Raw genomic sequence first — 17566 nt, 5'->3', positions numbered from 1 at the left:
ATACACTGCACAGCACCTCTCCCCCTGTATATATACACTGCACAGTACCACTCCTCCTGTATATATACACTGCAGAATTTACAATAGCTGTCACTCATGTAAGAAGTGAAATCTGGCATTGTACTATACATTTCTCTGCCGTATCTGTGCATCATAAATCGGGGTATGTGTTAAAGGGGGGGGCCCACTGAGACTCTTTCGCCCGGGGCCCTCGAAAACCTGGAGCCGGCCCTGGGCGCACTGCGAACTAAGACACCCCTAAGCACTGCTAATTCTAAATCCAACACATAAGAGCAGACGGACTGGAGACACGACACACGTATATGTGCGGTGAGCGACACGAGCAGACATTTTATCAGAAGCCTGCAAAAGTTTCACAAGTTTATATTTTACTTTCAGGATATTATTTTCTAACTTTGTGATCTACAGTAGTCAGAAGTCATCTGTGCAAAATGATCCACACCCATGAATTAGCATTTGTCACAAAACATCCAAAGAATCTGCTAGCTTTCCATCCATTGTGCAATATATATTTTTTTTAATCTAAACAACAACCTATAGTTTTTTGTTAAAAGTCTCACACAAGACCATAGCAAGGCCAAAAAACACTTTGCAAATAAATGGTGATACAATTTTCATAGTTTTACAGCCGGGTCTGGGACTTGGGTAAAAGATTTAAGGTGCTGTCCATGTCTGATTTTATGAATTTTTTCTCTCCAGTGTAAAAAATAAATTATTAACCGCTCGGCTGCCTGCACCGCCAGCGTAGAGTTTACTGTACTTTCCAGCAGTGAAATGGTTAATAACTACTGTAAACAAATCACATTTACCCTTTTGAAAGATTGGGAGTCCGAGGAGCTCGGAGTCCGCGATCTCTTGTCCTATACCTGTGGCGGTTTGAGCTTGGAGGGAGGTGTGCATGCCTTCATGGTGCAATGCCATATCTACAAATCAACAGGCAAGAAGGTCCATGAAAAATGACTCCAAGAAAGCATCTAGTACTTAGGTTTTCCCCAGAATTAGCAGGTAGAGTTCCTCTTTTGATATTGCTGGATTAGGGGAACCAAGCATTCTGGTAGGCTGGCCTGGAGTAGGAAAAAGTGGTCGAGAAGCTCCTGGGCTGTGGCTCTTTCTGCTGCTTCACGGGTCAACATTCGGTCCAAGAAATCTCGCAGAATTGGGGATGCCTAGGAGAAGGGTTAAGATCATTAGGATATCTGCTCTGTTAGTAAATGGGGAGAATATGAATTTTTCTTTAAATTATTAACCGTTCCCTTCTACTAAAAATCCTCCCATCCATTTCTTTGAGGTCTTCTGGATCTCTTCAGACCCCAATTAAATAAACATTTAGCACCTTTTACTGAAAAGGAACGGATTCCCAGTTGAAGTAACCAACGTATCATTGGAAGTTTTAAAATGTGCTGTGATCTAAAAAATGCACATCCTGCATGTTTTATTCACGCATGAAATATTCACTGCATGGGCATGAAATTTATGAGACATTTGCCTGGTACAGTAATCCAGCTCTGACTTGGCAGGTTTTGATTGTTCCTAAAAGGTTAAATTTGGTGGAATTAGGTCATTTGCATCCCACTAAGGAAAGTCAAGTTCAGGACCAGGCCATTTTTCCTTATTAGACATTCTTCACAATAGATAGGGCCTAATTGTTATGTTATTTTGCATACGTTTACATTTTCCTTCCCTACCTTCACCCCACAACTGTTCCACACTCCTCCGATATAAGCAAAAAATAAAAATAGGAAACAAAATGCCATTTTTTGTTCACAGACCTAATATCATCCTCACTGGCATTGCCAGATCCCAATGAGCAATTTAAGGTCTATTTTACAATCCGGAAATCGAGTAAATAATTACGATATCTTATAAAATATATGTGCTTGTTACTTACTTTGTGAGAGTTCCTCAGTTTAGGAGGAGGGCTATCTCGCAACCTTTTCATGGCCTGCACAGGGGAGTCACTGAAATAAGGAGGTTCACCGTCCACCATTTCAATCACCATAATCCCCAGAGACCAGATATCCACCTAAGGAATAATAAAAGTATTACAAGACAAAGAAAACAAGTAATTAAATTAGTAATGATTAGGAATCTTCAGAGACTAGTGATGGAATCTAAGGTCATAGAGAAACCTCCTTTATCTCAGGGTGTCAAACCCCTAAACACACAGTAACCACATACTGTAAAGGTACCTTCACACTCAGCGACGCTGCAGCGATCCAGACAACGATGTCGATCGCTGCAGCGTCGCTGTTTGGTCGCTGGAGAGCTGTCACACAGACAGCTGTCCAGCGACCAACGATGCCGGTAACCAGGGTAAACATCGGGTTACTAAGTGCAGGGCCGCGCTTAGTTACCCGATGTTTACCCTGGTTACCAACGTAAAAGTAAAAAAAACAAACACTACATACTTACCTTCAGCTGTCTGTCCCCGGCGCTGTGCTTTCCTGCACTGACTGTGAGCACAGCAGCCGGAAAGCAGAGTGGTGACGTCACCGCTGTGCTTTCCGGCTGGCCGGCGCTCACAGCCAGTGCAGAGAAGCACAGCGCCGAGGACAGACAGCGGAATGTAAGTATGCAGTGTTTGTTTTTTTTACTTTTACGATGGTAACCAGGGTAAACATCGGGTTACTGAGCGCGGCCCTGCGCTTAGTAACCCGATGTTTACCCTGGTTACAGGTGAAGACATCGCTGAATCGGCGTCACACACGCCGATTCAGCGATGTCAGCGGGAGATCCAGCGACCAAATAAAGTGCTGGACTTTCTGCAGCGACCAACGACATCACAGCAGGATCCTGATCGCTGCTGTGTGTCACACTGAACGATATCGCTAGCCAGGACGCTGCAACGTCATAGATCGCTAGCGATATCGTTCAGTGTGACGGTACCTTTAAAGTTCAACAAAGTCTCGGCAGTAAACTTGCCTTTAATCAGCAAATAATAGTATGTGCTGTCCGAGCAAGTAAAAGTAACCACAGACTAAATGGCATTTTGGATCTTTAGACAGAGGAAATTCCCCGTTGAACAATGACAGTTGAGGAAACCTTGCAATAAGATGGAATAATTAAAATATGGAAACTGTCATATATACACATTTGCAGTAAATTGTGGCCATTCGAATTGATTGCTCTCCAAGCCATGGATGAGCTGAGGTCACCATCATTCTGGCTCACAGAGGACTGTCCAGTGGCACGGCCCATTTGATACCATTGTTGCATGGTATAGAGTCACATCTTCGTGCATTATTATATTATCACTTAAATTACCTCTGTGCCATATGACGCCCTCATAATGACCTCTGGTGCCATCCAGTATGGAGTACCCACTAAGGATTTTCTCTTTGGAATATCTTTGCTAATTTGAGCACAAAACCCAAAGTCGGAAAGTTTCACCTATAAAACAAAAAAAGTCCACACATGTATATTATGAGATAAGAACTCCGTGCGACCATGTTACCAGTGTCACTTTTGTCTCATTTTAGATTGGGAGTGTTGTATTGTTTTGTAGTGCATTTTGCAGACTTGCAGTCCAACCTACACCATTTTCTGACCTTTTAATAATGTTAGGGAGTCTCCTTAAAACTTTAATGCTTTTCTACACTGGCACAGTGGCACATGTTTGACCATTATTAATCCACATGAGGCATGTACCATTATAACAACACAGTGGGTGGTAAACCATCTTGCACATGTTGGCAGTCTGCATCTTGGCAGAGATTAAGAAATGTAAGAACCATGCCACCTTTTTCTGAAACAAAACTGTAGAAAAAAAAAAGTCACAGCCTTGTTAGGAAATTCTATTTTGGGATTTTTGTCCATGGATGTTTACAGAAGGTGTCCACATCAATCAAGTGGAAGACAAGAGACTACAGCAGTCCAACAAAGACTTGAGCATGAAGTTCTTGGTCACATCGTTGTCCTTTTACTTCTCTATCAAATAAAATAGAAGTATCCCTGTTATTAAAGATGAGCAAATAGATTCGCATGACCTTTTCAGTAATCCAAGGCCACTGGACGGGAGCCCCGCGAGTCAAAACCTACCTCCTTTGATTAGCAAGCATCATTCAGGAATGAATGACGTCACACCAGGCAAGCTCATCCAAAGTGGTGCCGGGGACGTCAGCAGGTAGGAGGCGGTTTGCATGGATCATCATATCCAGTGGCCACAGAATGCTGACTTGTCCGCTGGACAAGGGTCCTGAGAATCGATTCACTCATCTCTTCTTGATATTTTTCCACTTCTACTCTCACAGGTCAATGTCAAAAGCACCAAGTTACAGTTTCTCCACTTCCTCATCTATGTCTGACCTATTAGATTACCTATCTTTGATGCGCCACCACTTGACAGCGCTATAAACATGCCATACACTATCATAACCAATAAAATGGCATGAGAAAAAAAGGCGCAATGGCCAAGGTCTGTGAGGAAGCTAGTCATGATGAGTGACCTACTGCTTTACAGCCTTCATCAGCACACTGATGGAAATACGACAGGCTGCCAGACAGACGGCAGTGCCACAAACAGAAAAATGTAGCACAGTTCTGCAAAATGCCTTCTAAGCGAGCAAACGTTATCTGCGGTTGACAATGATCTGCTATTCCTATAACCAGCCATATACTATTCTGTAGGACATTGTGAGAGAAAAAAAAACTGTCTCTAGGAAAATTGACTCTTTCTGCATCACGCTGGTGAAAAGGTAAAAATATGTAACAACGGCATGGGTTTATGGATTTGTCTAAGTTTTAAGTGATGTGAAGTGGCTTGGGATGATTTATTGGAGCCCGATATCTCAGTTATCTCTGAACACTACATGTTGCATTAATTTCATTTGTACCCAGGTTCACTTAAAGCGTTAATCCCATTTTAATATATGGTCGAATAGAGATTGCAAAAATAATCCCTCTTTGCAATTTACTGTTTATTAAAATGTGCAGCACTTCTTGAGATATTTACACTTTTGTTTACACCTTGTTGCCTAGGAAACAGACCATCACTGCTGCCTAGTTTGCAAGCACAGGCTGAAGCTGGCCAATAAAAGAAGTAACAAGGCATCCTGGAAAGCTTCAACACTGCTTACAAGGTCCATAGATATGCTCTTGTAAGCAGATGTTCTGTTGTCTTGCAGTGGTGGTTGGCCTCCAAGGCAACGAGTTGTACATAAGTGTTACTATCTCAAGAATGGCTGAAAATTTTAATAAACGGAATATGCAAGCACTATCCAAGAATACCCATTTATAATATTAGGACTAACCCTTTGAATGGAGCAAACAGACTCATCCACTGGATGGATGATGTTATTTTTGTACACTGGAGTATCCCTGTAAAGTATAAAAAAACTGTCCAAAATGGCAGAGCATGCACAAGTGGCTGCTTCATGCACCCCATCCTGCAGTTATGCAAGAAGGAGAGAACAGTTGGCATAAGCAGAGGGACTATCACTAATCGAAACATGTTCATTTTTGCCATGCGATGACACCCTCTTACTGTGTGTATAAGGAAATCAGCGGCTGGATGCAGTGCTGGACGTGCGCGCCAAAGTCTAAGATGGAAGTTCACAATAACCTCTGCACATGAAAAGTAGACTCCTGAAAACTTGCATCTTAAATGCTCAGAGGACAGGTTTCCTTTCACTATGAATTTAGACCGCAAATTATATATAACTAAAGTGACAATATGTACATTATAATATTTGTGTATGTTGAACCCAATAATAGTCAAATCCTGTCGAAAATTTGATTCCTGCGTCATGGTAAGTTTACAGTGCAGGATGAAAGCTCCTGCAATCAAGCAGAAGCAGGTTGGTTCCCCCCGACTAGCAGAGACAGGAACATACATGTACAACAATTGGGAAAAATGTCATCAAAAGACTAAAACAAAAACAAATAATCATAGAAAATACATTTTCTGACATTTAAAGCACAAGCTTTAAATAGATATCTATCTATCTATCTATCTATAGATATCTATCTATCTATATATAGATATCTATCTATCTATCTATCTCAGTGGTCCCCAACTCCAGGCCTCGAGGGCCGCCAACAGTGCAGGTTTTCAGGATTTCCTTAGTATTGCACAGGGGTTGGAATCATCACCTGTGCAGATGATCACATTACCACCGATGCAATACTAAAGAAATCCTGAAAACCTGCACTGTTGGCGGCCCTCGAGGCCTGGAGTTGGGGACCCCTGATCTATCTATCTATCTATCTATCTATAGATATCTATATATATCTATATTTAAAAAAAAACTTGAACAAAAGTTATAGCTGCTGAAATGTATTTACTACCTGTAATTAAAGGGAACCTGTCACCCCGAAAATCGCGGGTGAGGTATGCCCACCGGCATCAGGGGCTTATCTACAGCATTCTGTAATGCTGTAGATAAGCCCCCGATGTATCCTGAAAGAGGAGAAAAAGACGTTAGATTATACTCATCCAGGGGCAGTCCCGCTGCTGGTCAGGTCAGATGGGTGTCTCTGGTCTGCTGCGGCGCCTCCCATCTTCATTACAAGACGTCCTTTTGTGATCTTCAGCCACGGCTCCGGCGCAGGCATACTTTGTCTGCCCTGTTGAGGGCAGAGCAAAGTACTGCAGTGCGCAGGCGCCGGGCCTCTATGACCCTTCTGGCGCCTGCGCACTGCAGTACTTTGTTGTGCCCTCAACAGGGCAAAGTACGCCTGCGCCGGAGCCGTGGCTGAAGATCAGAAGAGGACGTCATGGAAAGAAGATGGGAGGCGCCGCAGCGGACCAGAGACACCCATCTGACCTGACCAGCAGCGGGACCGCCCCTGGGTGACTATAATCTAACGTCTTTTTGTCCTCTTTCAGGTAAAATCGGGGGCTTATCTACAGCATTACAGAATGCTGTAGATAAGCCCCTGATGCCGGTGGGCTTACCTCACCCGCGATTTTCGGGGTGACAGGTTCCCTTTAAAAAAAAAAAGAAATGTACAGATGAGGGGGCTACAGTTCCTTACCCGACCATCTAGTGTGAAAAGTATAGAGTCACTCTTGATGTCCCTGTGGATCACGCCTTGGGAGTGCAGGTATACCAGAGCTTGTAACACAGACTTGCAGACAGTAGCAATTTGCTCCTCATTCAGTCTGAAACAAAGAATACCAATGATTACATCTTGAGAAGTCATATACATCCTTAAAGAGTGAAAGTTATTCTAATTTTTCCTTCATAAATCAACAGTACATATGAAAATAAGCAAGAGCTGCTATCAGCTTATTAGTGGAGGATGATCAGTTAATCCACATAAGGAATGAGAATAAAGCAAAGGAAATGTGGGAAGCATTGAGAACGCTACATGAAAGATCCAGCTTAAATCACAATCTAATCCTGCTAAGAAAACCTTACAAGATGAAATTAAGTGCAAAGAAAGACATGCAGGAGCATATAAAGTCCATGATGGAGGTAGTAACTGTTAAATATTAATTGAATTATTCTCAATTCTATACCGAGCACATTGTTTCTTGCTGACACTATCAAAAGCTATTTCTGTGTATGTAGCTCAGAGTATAAGTTAACACCATATACAGAGAATACGTGATCTGTGTTGGACATATATAAACGTCTCTTAGGAGGGTGTGGGGGGCCTTTTTGTCACGTGGGACGGTCACCTCCCTTCCTACACATCATTCTCCATGGACAAGAGATGAAGAAGCAACAGCTGATAACGGAAGCCATGATGACCTTCAAACTTCACACAGACAGACGGTTTTACCATTCATGACCTTGGGAAAGATGAGTAATAAGACAAGCGCTGATATCTACACATGGACAATCTACTTTTATGTTTTCTGCAATTTGGTTTTTCTGTGGACAATTCAATAAACCACTATACTTTTTATCAGAATATCATGACAATTTTCTTTTAAGAATAACGCACCTGGTAAAGTCTTGATTAAATATTTTTGCGAAATAATCATTTTTAACAGTAACACAGCTGAGATCAGTCGGTGAAAACATTAAGGAACAACAGAAATTACACCAAAAGGAGAATAAAAGTAAACAGTACAATTTCTAACCCACATGCAGATCAATGGAATGGTACATTCAAAGTAACTGATAAAAAGTCATCGTCAGGATGGTTTATTGACTCAGGAGCAACAAGTCACATGACTAGTGATAAAAGCCCCTTTTTTGCTGAAATTGAAAATAAGAAGGAAGCAATTTATCTTGCAGATGGGAGTAAAATAACTGCAGAAGGTATTGGACAAGGAATGCTATTCTGTCCTGATAGATTTGGGCATAATTCAAAATTACTAGTAAAGGATGTGTTATATGTTCCAGGACTAGAAGGAGGATTGTTATCCGTAAAGCGTCTGACAGCCAAAGGACTTAAGGTACCGTCACACTAAGCGACGCTGCAGCGATACCGACAACGATCCGGATCGCTGCAGCGTCGCTGTTTGGTCGCTGGAGAGCTGTCACACAGACAGCTCTCCAGCGACCAACGATGCCGGTAACCAGGGTAAACATCGGGTTACTAAGCGCAGGGCCGCGCTTAGTAACCCGATGTTTACCCTGGTTACCATCCTAAAAGTAAAAAAAACAAACGCTTCATACTTACCTTCCGCTGTCTGTCCCCGGCGCTGTGCTTCTCTGTACTGGCTGTGAGCACAGCGGCCAGAAAGCAGAGCGGTGACGTCATCGCTGTGCTTTCCGGCCGCTGTGCTCACAGTGAGTGCAGGAAAGCACAGCGCCGGAGGACAGACAGCTGAAGGTAAGTATGAAGCGTTTGGTTTTTTTTTACTTTTAGGATGGTAACCAGGGTAAACATCGGGTTACTAAGCGCGGCCCTGCGCTTAGTAACCCGATGTTTACCCTGGTTACCAGCGAAGAAATCGCTGAATCGGTGTCACACACGCCGATTCAGCGATGTCAGCAGGAAGTCCAGCGACGAAATAAAGTTCTGGACTTTCTGCAGCAACCAACAACATCACAGCAGGATTCTGATCGCTGCTGTGTGTCAAACTGAACGATATCGCTAGCCAGGACGCTGCAACGTCACGGATCGCTAGCGATATCGTTTAGTGTGACGGTACCTTAACTGTAAAATTCAAAGATGATAATTGTACAATCCTAGTGGGAGATAAGGTAATAATTAAAGTCAAAGCAGGTGAACAATTATACCATCTAGACACATTAAAGGAACAGATGCTGTTATGTACACATGATCACAAGAACTGTATTCACATGTGGCATAGACGTCTAGGAGAGTATATTGGGGAGTGTTACAAAAGAAGAATTTGACAAAAGACCTATTGATATCAGATTGCTCAATTACCGAATGTTGTATAAAATCTAAAGCTACAAGAGTATCTATACCTAAAGAGAGTGAGACAAAAAGCACAAGACCACTTGACTTGGTACACAGTGATATATGTGGACCCATGGAAGTGACCACATCAGGAGGTAATAGATATATGGTGACCTTCATAGATGACTACTCAAGATACACAGTCACGTACTTGATAAAGAGCAAAAGTGAAGTTTTTGAAAACAGACTATGTGACAAAGTCAAATAAGTTTCAGAGGAAGCCAATCATCATCAGAAGTGATAATGGAGGTGAATTTGTAACACCCCGGGAATTCAGTTGTTACAGTGGTATTGCTTTCCTCATGGGGAGGAGGGTGATGCCATGCCTGGAAGGGAGGAAGATCTCAAATTTCAGGAGAAGAGGCCAACAAATGGATAAAGGTTGCAGAAACAGAAATAAAATCCATGCATGATTCAAAGACATGGACACTGACAGAATTACCAAAAGAAAAAAAGGCTATAGGATGTTTTAAAGTAAAATACCAAGCAGATAGCACAGCTGATCAATACCGAGCAAGACTCGTAGCTAAAGGCTATTCTCAGAAATATGGAGAAGACTATGATGAGACATTAGCTCCAGTTGTCAAACACACCACAATCAGAACTTTGCAGTAATGAAACAAATGCAGTTGAAACATCTGGATGTAAAGGCAGCATTTCTGAATGGAGACTTAACAGAAGACATTTACATGGAACAACCCCCAGGATTTAAGGATAAAAGGAAACCAAGCATGTTTTGTAAGCTACGGAAAAGTATATATGGTTTAAAGCAAGCCGCTAAAGCATGGAATGATAAAATCACAGAAGTACTCATAAATGAACATTTTCAAAGAAGCAAAGCGGATCCTTGTCTATATACAAAGAGACTGACAGACAGATGGATCTATGTGCCGATATATGTGAACGATATTTTAGTTTGTTTTGAAAAAGAAAGGGATGAAGCGGAGATAGTGAAAACTTTGGATCAACACTGAGATCAAAGATCTGGGAAATGTGAAACAGTACCTAGGAATACAGATAGAAAGAGAAGAAGACAGGAGTTTCCATCTTAATCAAAATCACATGATTCAAGACATAATCGAAACATTTGGATTGAAAGATGCAAAGCCAGTAAAGTCTCCAATGGAAACCAACTATCTGAAGGAAATAAATAGTGAACAGAATCTGTTACCGAAAAATGAACAATACAGAAAAGCAATGGGAACATTATTATATCTTGTGAGTGTTACAAGGCCAGACATTGCAGCAGCAGTAGAAATTTTGAGAAGGAAGGTGTCAAAGCCAAACAAAATGGATTGGAATCCAGTGGAGAGAGTAATCCGTTATTTGAAAGTGCCTAGCAGTGTTAAACTATCTGGAAATGAGAAATGCATTTTAACCAGATACCTTGATGAAGACTGGACTGCAGATCCAATTTACAGGAAATCTACCAGTGGCTATCTTTTCTTGCTCTCAGGCGGACCAATTAGTTGGACTAGTAAGAAACAATCTATAGTAACACTGTCGTCGACAGAAGCAGAATATGTCGACGCGGCACATGCCAGTTAAGAAGTTCTATGGTTAAGACAACTGCTAACAGACTTAGGACAACAACAATTGGGACCAACAAAGATGTACGAGGATAATCAAGGATGTCTAGTTCATGCTCAGATGGAAAGAGTTAATCCAAGAACTAAACACATTGATGTAAAGTTTCACTTCTTGAGAGATCAACAGGAACAAGGAATCCTAAATTTAGAGTACCGCCCAACTGAAGATATGACAGCAGATATTTTCACAAAGGCATTAAATGCTGAAAGACATCAGAGACTGATGAAGAAATTAGGCTTAACTGAATTAACTGCTGTCCCTGCCATGCGCTAATTACAAGCATTAAGCAGCTGCTGGCGCCAAAGCAGGACGCTGTGGCTGCGAGGGAGCGGACGAAGGTAAGAGTAAAGGTTTGTTTTTTTTAATCTTTTCTGATGGGGCCATGGATACCAGGACTGGGATGGGGCCAATCAATCATACCAGGAACTGGATGGGGACAATCAATCATAGCAGTAACGGGCTGGGGCCAATCAACCATACCAAGAACTGGCTGGAGCCAATCAATCATACCAGGAACTGGATGGGGCCATGTACAGTACAGACCAAAAGTTTGGACACACCTTCTCATTTAAAGATTTTTCCGTATTTTCATAACTATGAAAATTGTACATTCACACTGAAGGCATCAAAACTATGAATTAACACATGTGGAATTATATACTTAATAGAAAACTGTGAAACAACTGAAATTATGTCTTATATTCTAGGTTCTTCAAAGTAGCCACCTTTTGCTTTGATGACTGCTTTGCACGCTCTTGGCATTCTCTTGATGAGCTTCAAGAGGTAGTCACCGGGAATGGTTTTCAATTCACAGGTGTGCCCTGTCAGGTTTAATAAGTGAGATTTCTTGCCTCATAAATGGGGTTGGGACCATCAGTTGTGTTGTACAGAAGTCTGGTGGATACACAGATGATAGTCCTACTGAATAGACTGTTAGAATCTGTATTATGGCAAGAAAAAAGCAGCTAAGTAAAGAAAAACGAGTGGCCATCATTACTTTAAGAAATGAAGGTCAGTCAGTCCGAAAAATTGGGAAAATTTTTGAAAGTGTCCCCAAGTGCAGTGGCAAAAACCATCAAGCGCTACAAAGAAACTGGCTCATATGAGGACCGCCCCAGGAAAGGAAGACCAAGAGTCACCTCTGCTTCTGAGGATAAGTTTATCCGAGTCACCAGCCTTAGAAATCGCAGGTTAACAGCAGCTCAGATTAGAGACCAGGTCAATGCCACACAGAGTTCTAGCAGCAGACACATCTGTACAACAACTGCTAAGAGGAGACTTTGTGCAGCATGCCTTTATGGTAAAATAGCTGCTAGGAAACCACTGCTAAGGACAGGCAACAAGCAGAAGTGACTTGTTTGAGCTAAAGAACACAAGGAATGGACATTAGACCAGTGGAAATCTGTGCTTTGGTCTGATCAGTCCAAATTTGAGATCTTTGGTTCCAACCACCGTGTCTTTGTGCGATGCAGAAAAGGTGAATGGATGGACTCTACATGCCTGGTTCCCACCGTGAAGCATGGAGGAGGAGGTGTGATGGTGTGGGGGTGCTTTGCTGGTGACACTGTTGGGGATTTATTCAAAATTGAAGGCATACTGAACCAGCATGGCAACCACAGCATCTTGCAGTGGCATGCTATTCCATCCGGTTTGCGTTGCGTAGTTGAACAATCATTTATTTTTCAACAGGACAATGACCCCAAACACACCTGAAGGCTGTGTAAGGGCTATTTGACCAAGAAGGAGAGTGATGGGGTGCTACGCCAGATGACCTGGCCTCCACAGTCACCAGACCTGAACCCAATCGAGATGGTTTGGGGTGAGCTGGATCGCAGAGTGAAGGCAAAAGGGCCAACAAGTGCTAAGCATCTCTGGGAACTCCTTCAAGATTGTTGGAAGACCATTCCTGGTGACTACCTTTTGAAGCTCATCAAGAGAATGCAAAGAGTGTGCAAAGCAGTCATCAAAGCAAAAGGTGGCTACTTTGAAGAACCTAGAATATAAGACATAACAAAAAAGTGTTAAACAACTGAAATTAAGTATATAATTCCACATGTGTTAATTTATAGTTTTGATGCCTTCAGTGTGAATGTACAATTTTCATAGTCATGAAAATACGGAAAAATCTTTAAATGAGAAGGTGTGTCCAAACTTTTGGCCTGTACTGTATACCAGGAACGGGATGGGGCCAATCAATCATACCAGGAACTGGATGGGAACAGTCAATCATACTAGGAACTGGATGGGGACATGTATACCAGGAATGGGATGGGGCCAATCAATCATACCAGGAACTGGATGGGGACAGTCAATCATACTAGGAACTGGATGGGGACATGTATACCAGGAATGGGATGGGGCCAATCAATCATACCAGGAACTGGATGGGAACAGTCAATCATACTAGGAACTGGATGGGGACATGTATACCAGGAATGGGATGGGGCCAATCAATCATACCAGGAACAGGATGGGGACAGTCAATCATACCAGGAACTGGATAGGGCCAATCATATCAGAATAAGGATGGGGCCATGGATACCAGAAAAAGGATGGGGCCATGCATACCAGAAAAAGGATGGGGATGAGGGCCATGCATACCAGTATAGGGATGAGGGGACCATATTTACCAGGATAGGTGATCTTAAGTACAGAATTGACCACATTTTTTGCTTCAGTTTTTTTTTCAAATTTCCTCTTATAGTCCGAAAAATACAGCGTTTGTGTGCAGGAGGAGCTTACACTTTTCTGACAGTAGATGACGATGTTGTTACTGTTATATGCTTAGTTGAAAGTAATGCATATACTTGTTGTACTTTGGTTCCACTTTCTCTCTGGTAAAAAAGTGTTTTAGACTTCCTGTTATGCTGTATTAAGAAGCTGATGCATGTACCTCATGTTCTGTGTAGATAAAAGTTGAATCACCCCATATAATCTACTCTCACAAGTTTCTTCTGCAACCAAACTATGCAACACAGCCTCCCTGCTTTGCAGCTACTGGCCAAAGCTGCAAAGCCCAGCCTCCCAGCTTTGCAGCTATTGGTTGATGCTACACAGAACAGCCTCCCTGCTCTGCAGCTACAGGATGTCTGGTAGCGGCTCTCTCATGGGAGCACAGGTGCGCTCCCCGATATGGTGGAGTTGGGAGGCATAGTTGCCATTCGAACAAACAATCGGGCCAGTAGTATAAATGGTTTTAGACTTATGGATGTCATCGCTGAACTATTAGTTGTCACATTATAGAGGGTTTGGGATTGAGTTGATTTACACCTTTGGTGTCAACCTGCTATATACAGTGGGTACGGAAAGTATTAATTTTTCACTTTTTGCTTCATTGCTGCCATTTGGTAAATTCAAAAAAGTTCATTTTTTTCACATTAATGAAAATCACTTAATGATCCAGTATTTATTGACACACAGTATACTAGTGGGTGCAATTGTTTATTTTACTATCGGATTATAATCATGCCGTGGGATTATCTAACATGAGTGCGCACATACCTGGTTTGTGATACAATATCAGTCAGCGCGCCTCCTTGCACATACTCCATCATAACCCACAGCTCTTCTCCCACCAGATAGCTCTTGTACATCTCCACAACATTGGCATGCTGATAATCCCGCATGATGACAACCTACATACCACATAAAGGATAAGCTTGTGTCAATAATCACAAACGCACTGCCAAAGAATCATAAAAGGAAAATACAACCGCGATGACTAATGGTATCATGCACTGAAGAGTATATAAAGCTAAACAAGTGAGTCAATCTAGCAATATATAATGGAGCCAGAGACCAGGCCGATGAAAGACGCTGCATGAATCATATCCACGGAACGGCACCAAGTATGTAAACGGTTATTTTCTTGGAGAAATGGCCGCATCACTGGTTCCACAATTAATCCATGCTGTACTGCAAATGAAATTAGACATTACATACAAAGACCAAGACATTACACAAGGTCCACACAAACCATCAAGAGTTTGGATGGAATCTGGCTACAAGCCAGATGTCCAGATACAGGTTTGACCATTGACCTCACGATACCGCCATCATGGTGCAGAGCAAGATGAAAATGGAGGTCTATCCTCTTCAGTGAGGAGTCCCGTTTTTGTCTTGGCAGCAATGATAGCCAGAAATTGGTCTGGAGACTGTATAGGCAATGCCGTGAAGAGGTCTTCTCCAGGAAAAAAAAATCCCTCATCCAAGATTATAGTGTGAAGTCAGTGACATAATGTACAGTAGCAGGACCCCTCTAGTCTTAATTTCAGGTACACCAAAAGCTCAGCGTTACATTGATTTGATGATGGAACCAGTGGTACGGCCATTTGTCCAAAGTATCCCTGGACACATTTTTTTCGCAGCCTGGTGGCCTACATGTGTTACAGTGGCCTACAGAGTGTCTGGACTTGTCTCCAATCGAGAATATCTGGGACGTCTTTACTTGGCAATTGACAGGGTGCGATTGGCAGTGGATGTTGAAGTACATTGAGCGTGACAGAACATTTTTCAGACAACCAATCTTTTCATTGATAGCATGCAAGCCTGGCTAATCAAAAGAGGTGCCAGGAATGCCATCAGGTAAGTGGTGTTTTGCAGGCCTCCCAATCCAGTAGTCATGGAATACTGATCTCAATGCTGTATTTAAAAGTTTTTGTGTGAATTGTGGAGTAGAATCGGCTCCAATATCCAGGGGAAAAAAAGCTCTGCTTGATCATACCTTTGGAGGGTGCTCACGGAAATGACCTGGCAGTATTATTCTATGCTCACTTATCGTGAGGAGGTCTAACACTCCCGACTTACGTCTATTGCATTCATATGTCCTAATAGGTCAACACTGACCAACCTTAAACAGTTGGTTATATAGACCTGTAACACTCACCTCATTAAACAGAAGTTCTCTCCTTTGTTGCTTTCTTAGGTCCATCATTTTTACTGCCACCTGGCGCCCACTGTGCTTCTCTCGAGCAATGCAAACAACTCCAGTGGATCCTTCCCCAATTTTTACATAATCCTCCAAAAGCAGACGTGGGTCCCCTTTATCTACAACCATCCGAAGTGCTGTCTTGAACTGTTCATGGGTTACCACCGTCGAGTCCTGGTTGCTCAGTGGAATTTTATTAAATGAGTCCTGGCTTAAATGGAGGTTGGTGGAGCTGGTTTGGATGGGGCGACTACGTGGTGAACCTGCAGGAGAAGGTCTGCATGGCCGGAGAGGCGAAACCTGTTCTGATGGTGTCCCCGAAACTATCCTTGGGAAGTCTGAGGGTAAATGGTCAGGTGGGAGAGAAGCAGCTTTGGCCAAAACGCCCCTTGCAGATAATAAGGGACGCTTATATTCCTCAGTCTATTAAAAAAAACACAAAAACAAATATTCTTATTAGCGAGTTATCATCCTGTCAAATTTTATCTACAAAATATAGCGCGAGAGCTCACTAGGGGTTATTGGTCTGGACAAAAGTATAAACAGTCTTTAGACCAACTCATAACGTACCCCCTAAAAAAAAGGGTTTTGCCATGAAAGCAAGTTATTACAAATCAATGGGATAGATAACTTGTAGAACACTGGAACCCAAGAATGGGACATACACCTGCAAACCACCTCTCTATTCATGGTCTATAGGACTGCTGGAGATAGACGAATGTTATACTTGGGACAGACTCCAGAGCCCCCTTCTCTTTATCAGAGAGTGTCCCAACGGTGGGACCACCAGCAGTCATGCAATTTATCACTTCTTTAATGCATAGCTGATATAGGTTTTTTTTCAAAAACAAGTTAAGGACCCATCTTCAGTTTGACAAATAAGGAGCAGGTGCCCCCTCCCTGTCATCAAAGTTTGCTTTAAGGGAACCTAATAGGCAATACATGCTGTTCAAACCAGGTGCCGCATATATCAGACACTGGCTGTATTTATTCAGCCAGGTATATTTTACTCCTAAGTGCTGCAACATTTAAGAGTAAAACAGACTTGGCTGAAATTATACAACTTCTGTCCGATAAATGCTGCCCATGATTCGGGGAGCATGACTTAGTCGTTTGAACCATTCCTTTAAATCAATAGTAAATGTGAATATAAGAAAGTATGGATTTTTTATTAAATAAAAATGCATGAGTGGCTTATCCTTGTTTCTTATATCAAATTTATTTAACATCAGTGATGGATTCACAGCCACAGAGCTCAGTATTTCTGTAAAATCTCCTCCATGCCACTACTGCTTCTGTCTCTGCTATATGGAGAAGAAATATCCCTCTCTCTTTCCCTTTTCAGTCTGGATATACTGTGTATAGGAGACATGACTGAAGAATCCACTCACTAGCTCAGAGCTAACTGAAACAGAGGGGAAAACTGGTGAAAAATGCAAAATACAAAGTCAGGTAATGGCCAGACCGTATTATTTCTCATGTACACTGGACCACTTTTCCACTTTAATTATTTCATACCCTTGTACAAAAAAATGGAAATATTAATCAGGATTTGCTGCCCTGAGCTCTGATTAGCAGTTCCAGTGATTTACCTGAAATCAGACACCTAGCCATATAGCTTGACTTCCTGTTGGTGGCTTCATAAGTGGAGGCACGCTCTGACTGAAAATGTTTGTGCAACACCCCAGGTAACCGGTTGTT

General features: G+C 42.2%; 1 protein-coding gene across 5 annotated transcripts in view; it reads right to left on the bottom strand.

Moving 5' to 3' along the window:
* Positions 1 to 368: 368 nt before the first annotated feature.
* Positions 369 to 17566, bottom strand: part of PAK6 (p21 (RAC1) activated kinase 6) — a 114079-nt gene continuing 96881 nt past the window's right edge. For all 5 annotated transcript variants that reach the window (XM_069729483.1, XM_069729462.1, XM_069729499.1 and 2 more), the window contains exons 4-9: positions 15824 to 16288; positions 14440 to 14573; positions 6997 to 7123; positions 3286 to 3411; positions 1910 to 2044; positions 369 to 1187 (exon numbers count right to left, since the gene is read on the bottom strand). In XM_069729483.1, coding sequence (XP_069585584.1) covers positions 1020 to 1187; positions 1910 to 2044; positions 3286 to 3411; positions 6997 to 7123; positions 14440 to 14573; positions 15824 to 16288 — 1155 coding nt within the window. In that variant the 3' untranslated portion in view covers positions 369 to 1019. The remainder of the gene's footprint in view (positions 1188 to 1909; positions 2045 to 3285; positions 3412 to 6996; positions 7124 to 14439; positions 14574 to 15823; positions 16289 to 17566) is intronic.

Source organism: Ranitomeya imitator, chromosome 1 (genome assembly GCF_032444005.1).
Source record: "Ranitomeya imitator isolate aRanImi1 chromosome 1, aRanImi1.pri, whole genome shotgun sequence".
Classification (NCBI taxonomy): Eukaryota; Metazoa; Chordata; class Amphibia; order Anura; family Dendrobatidae; genus Ranitomeya; species Ranitomeya imitator.
This window is presented reverse-complemented; position numbering and strand designations above follow the sequence as displayed.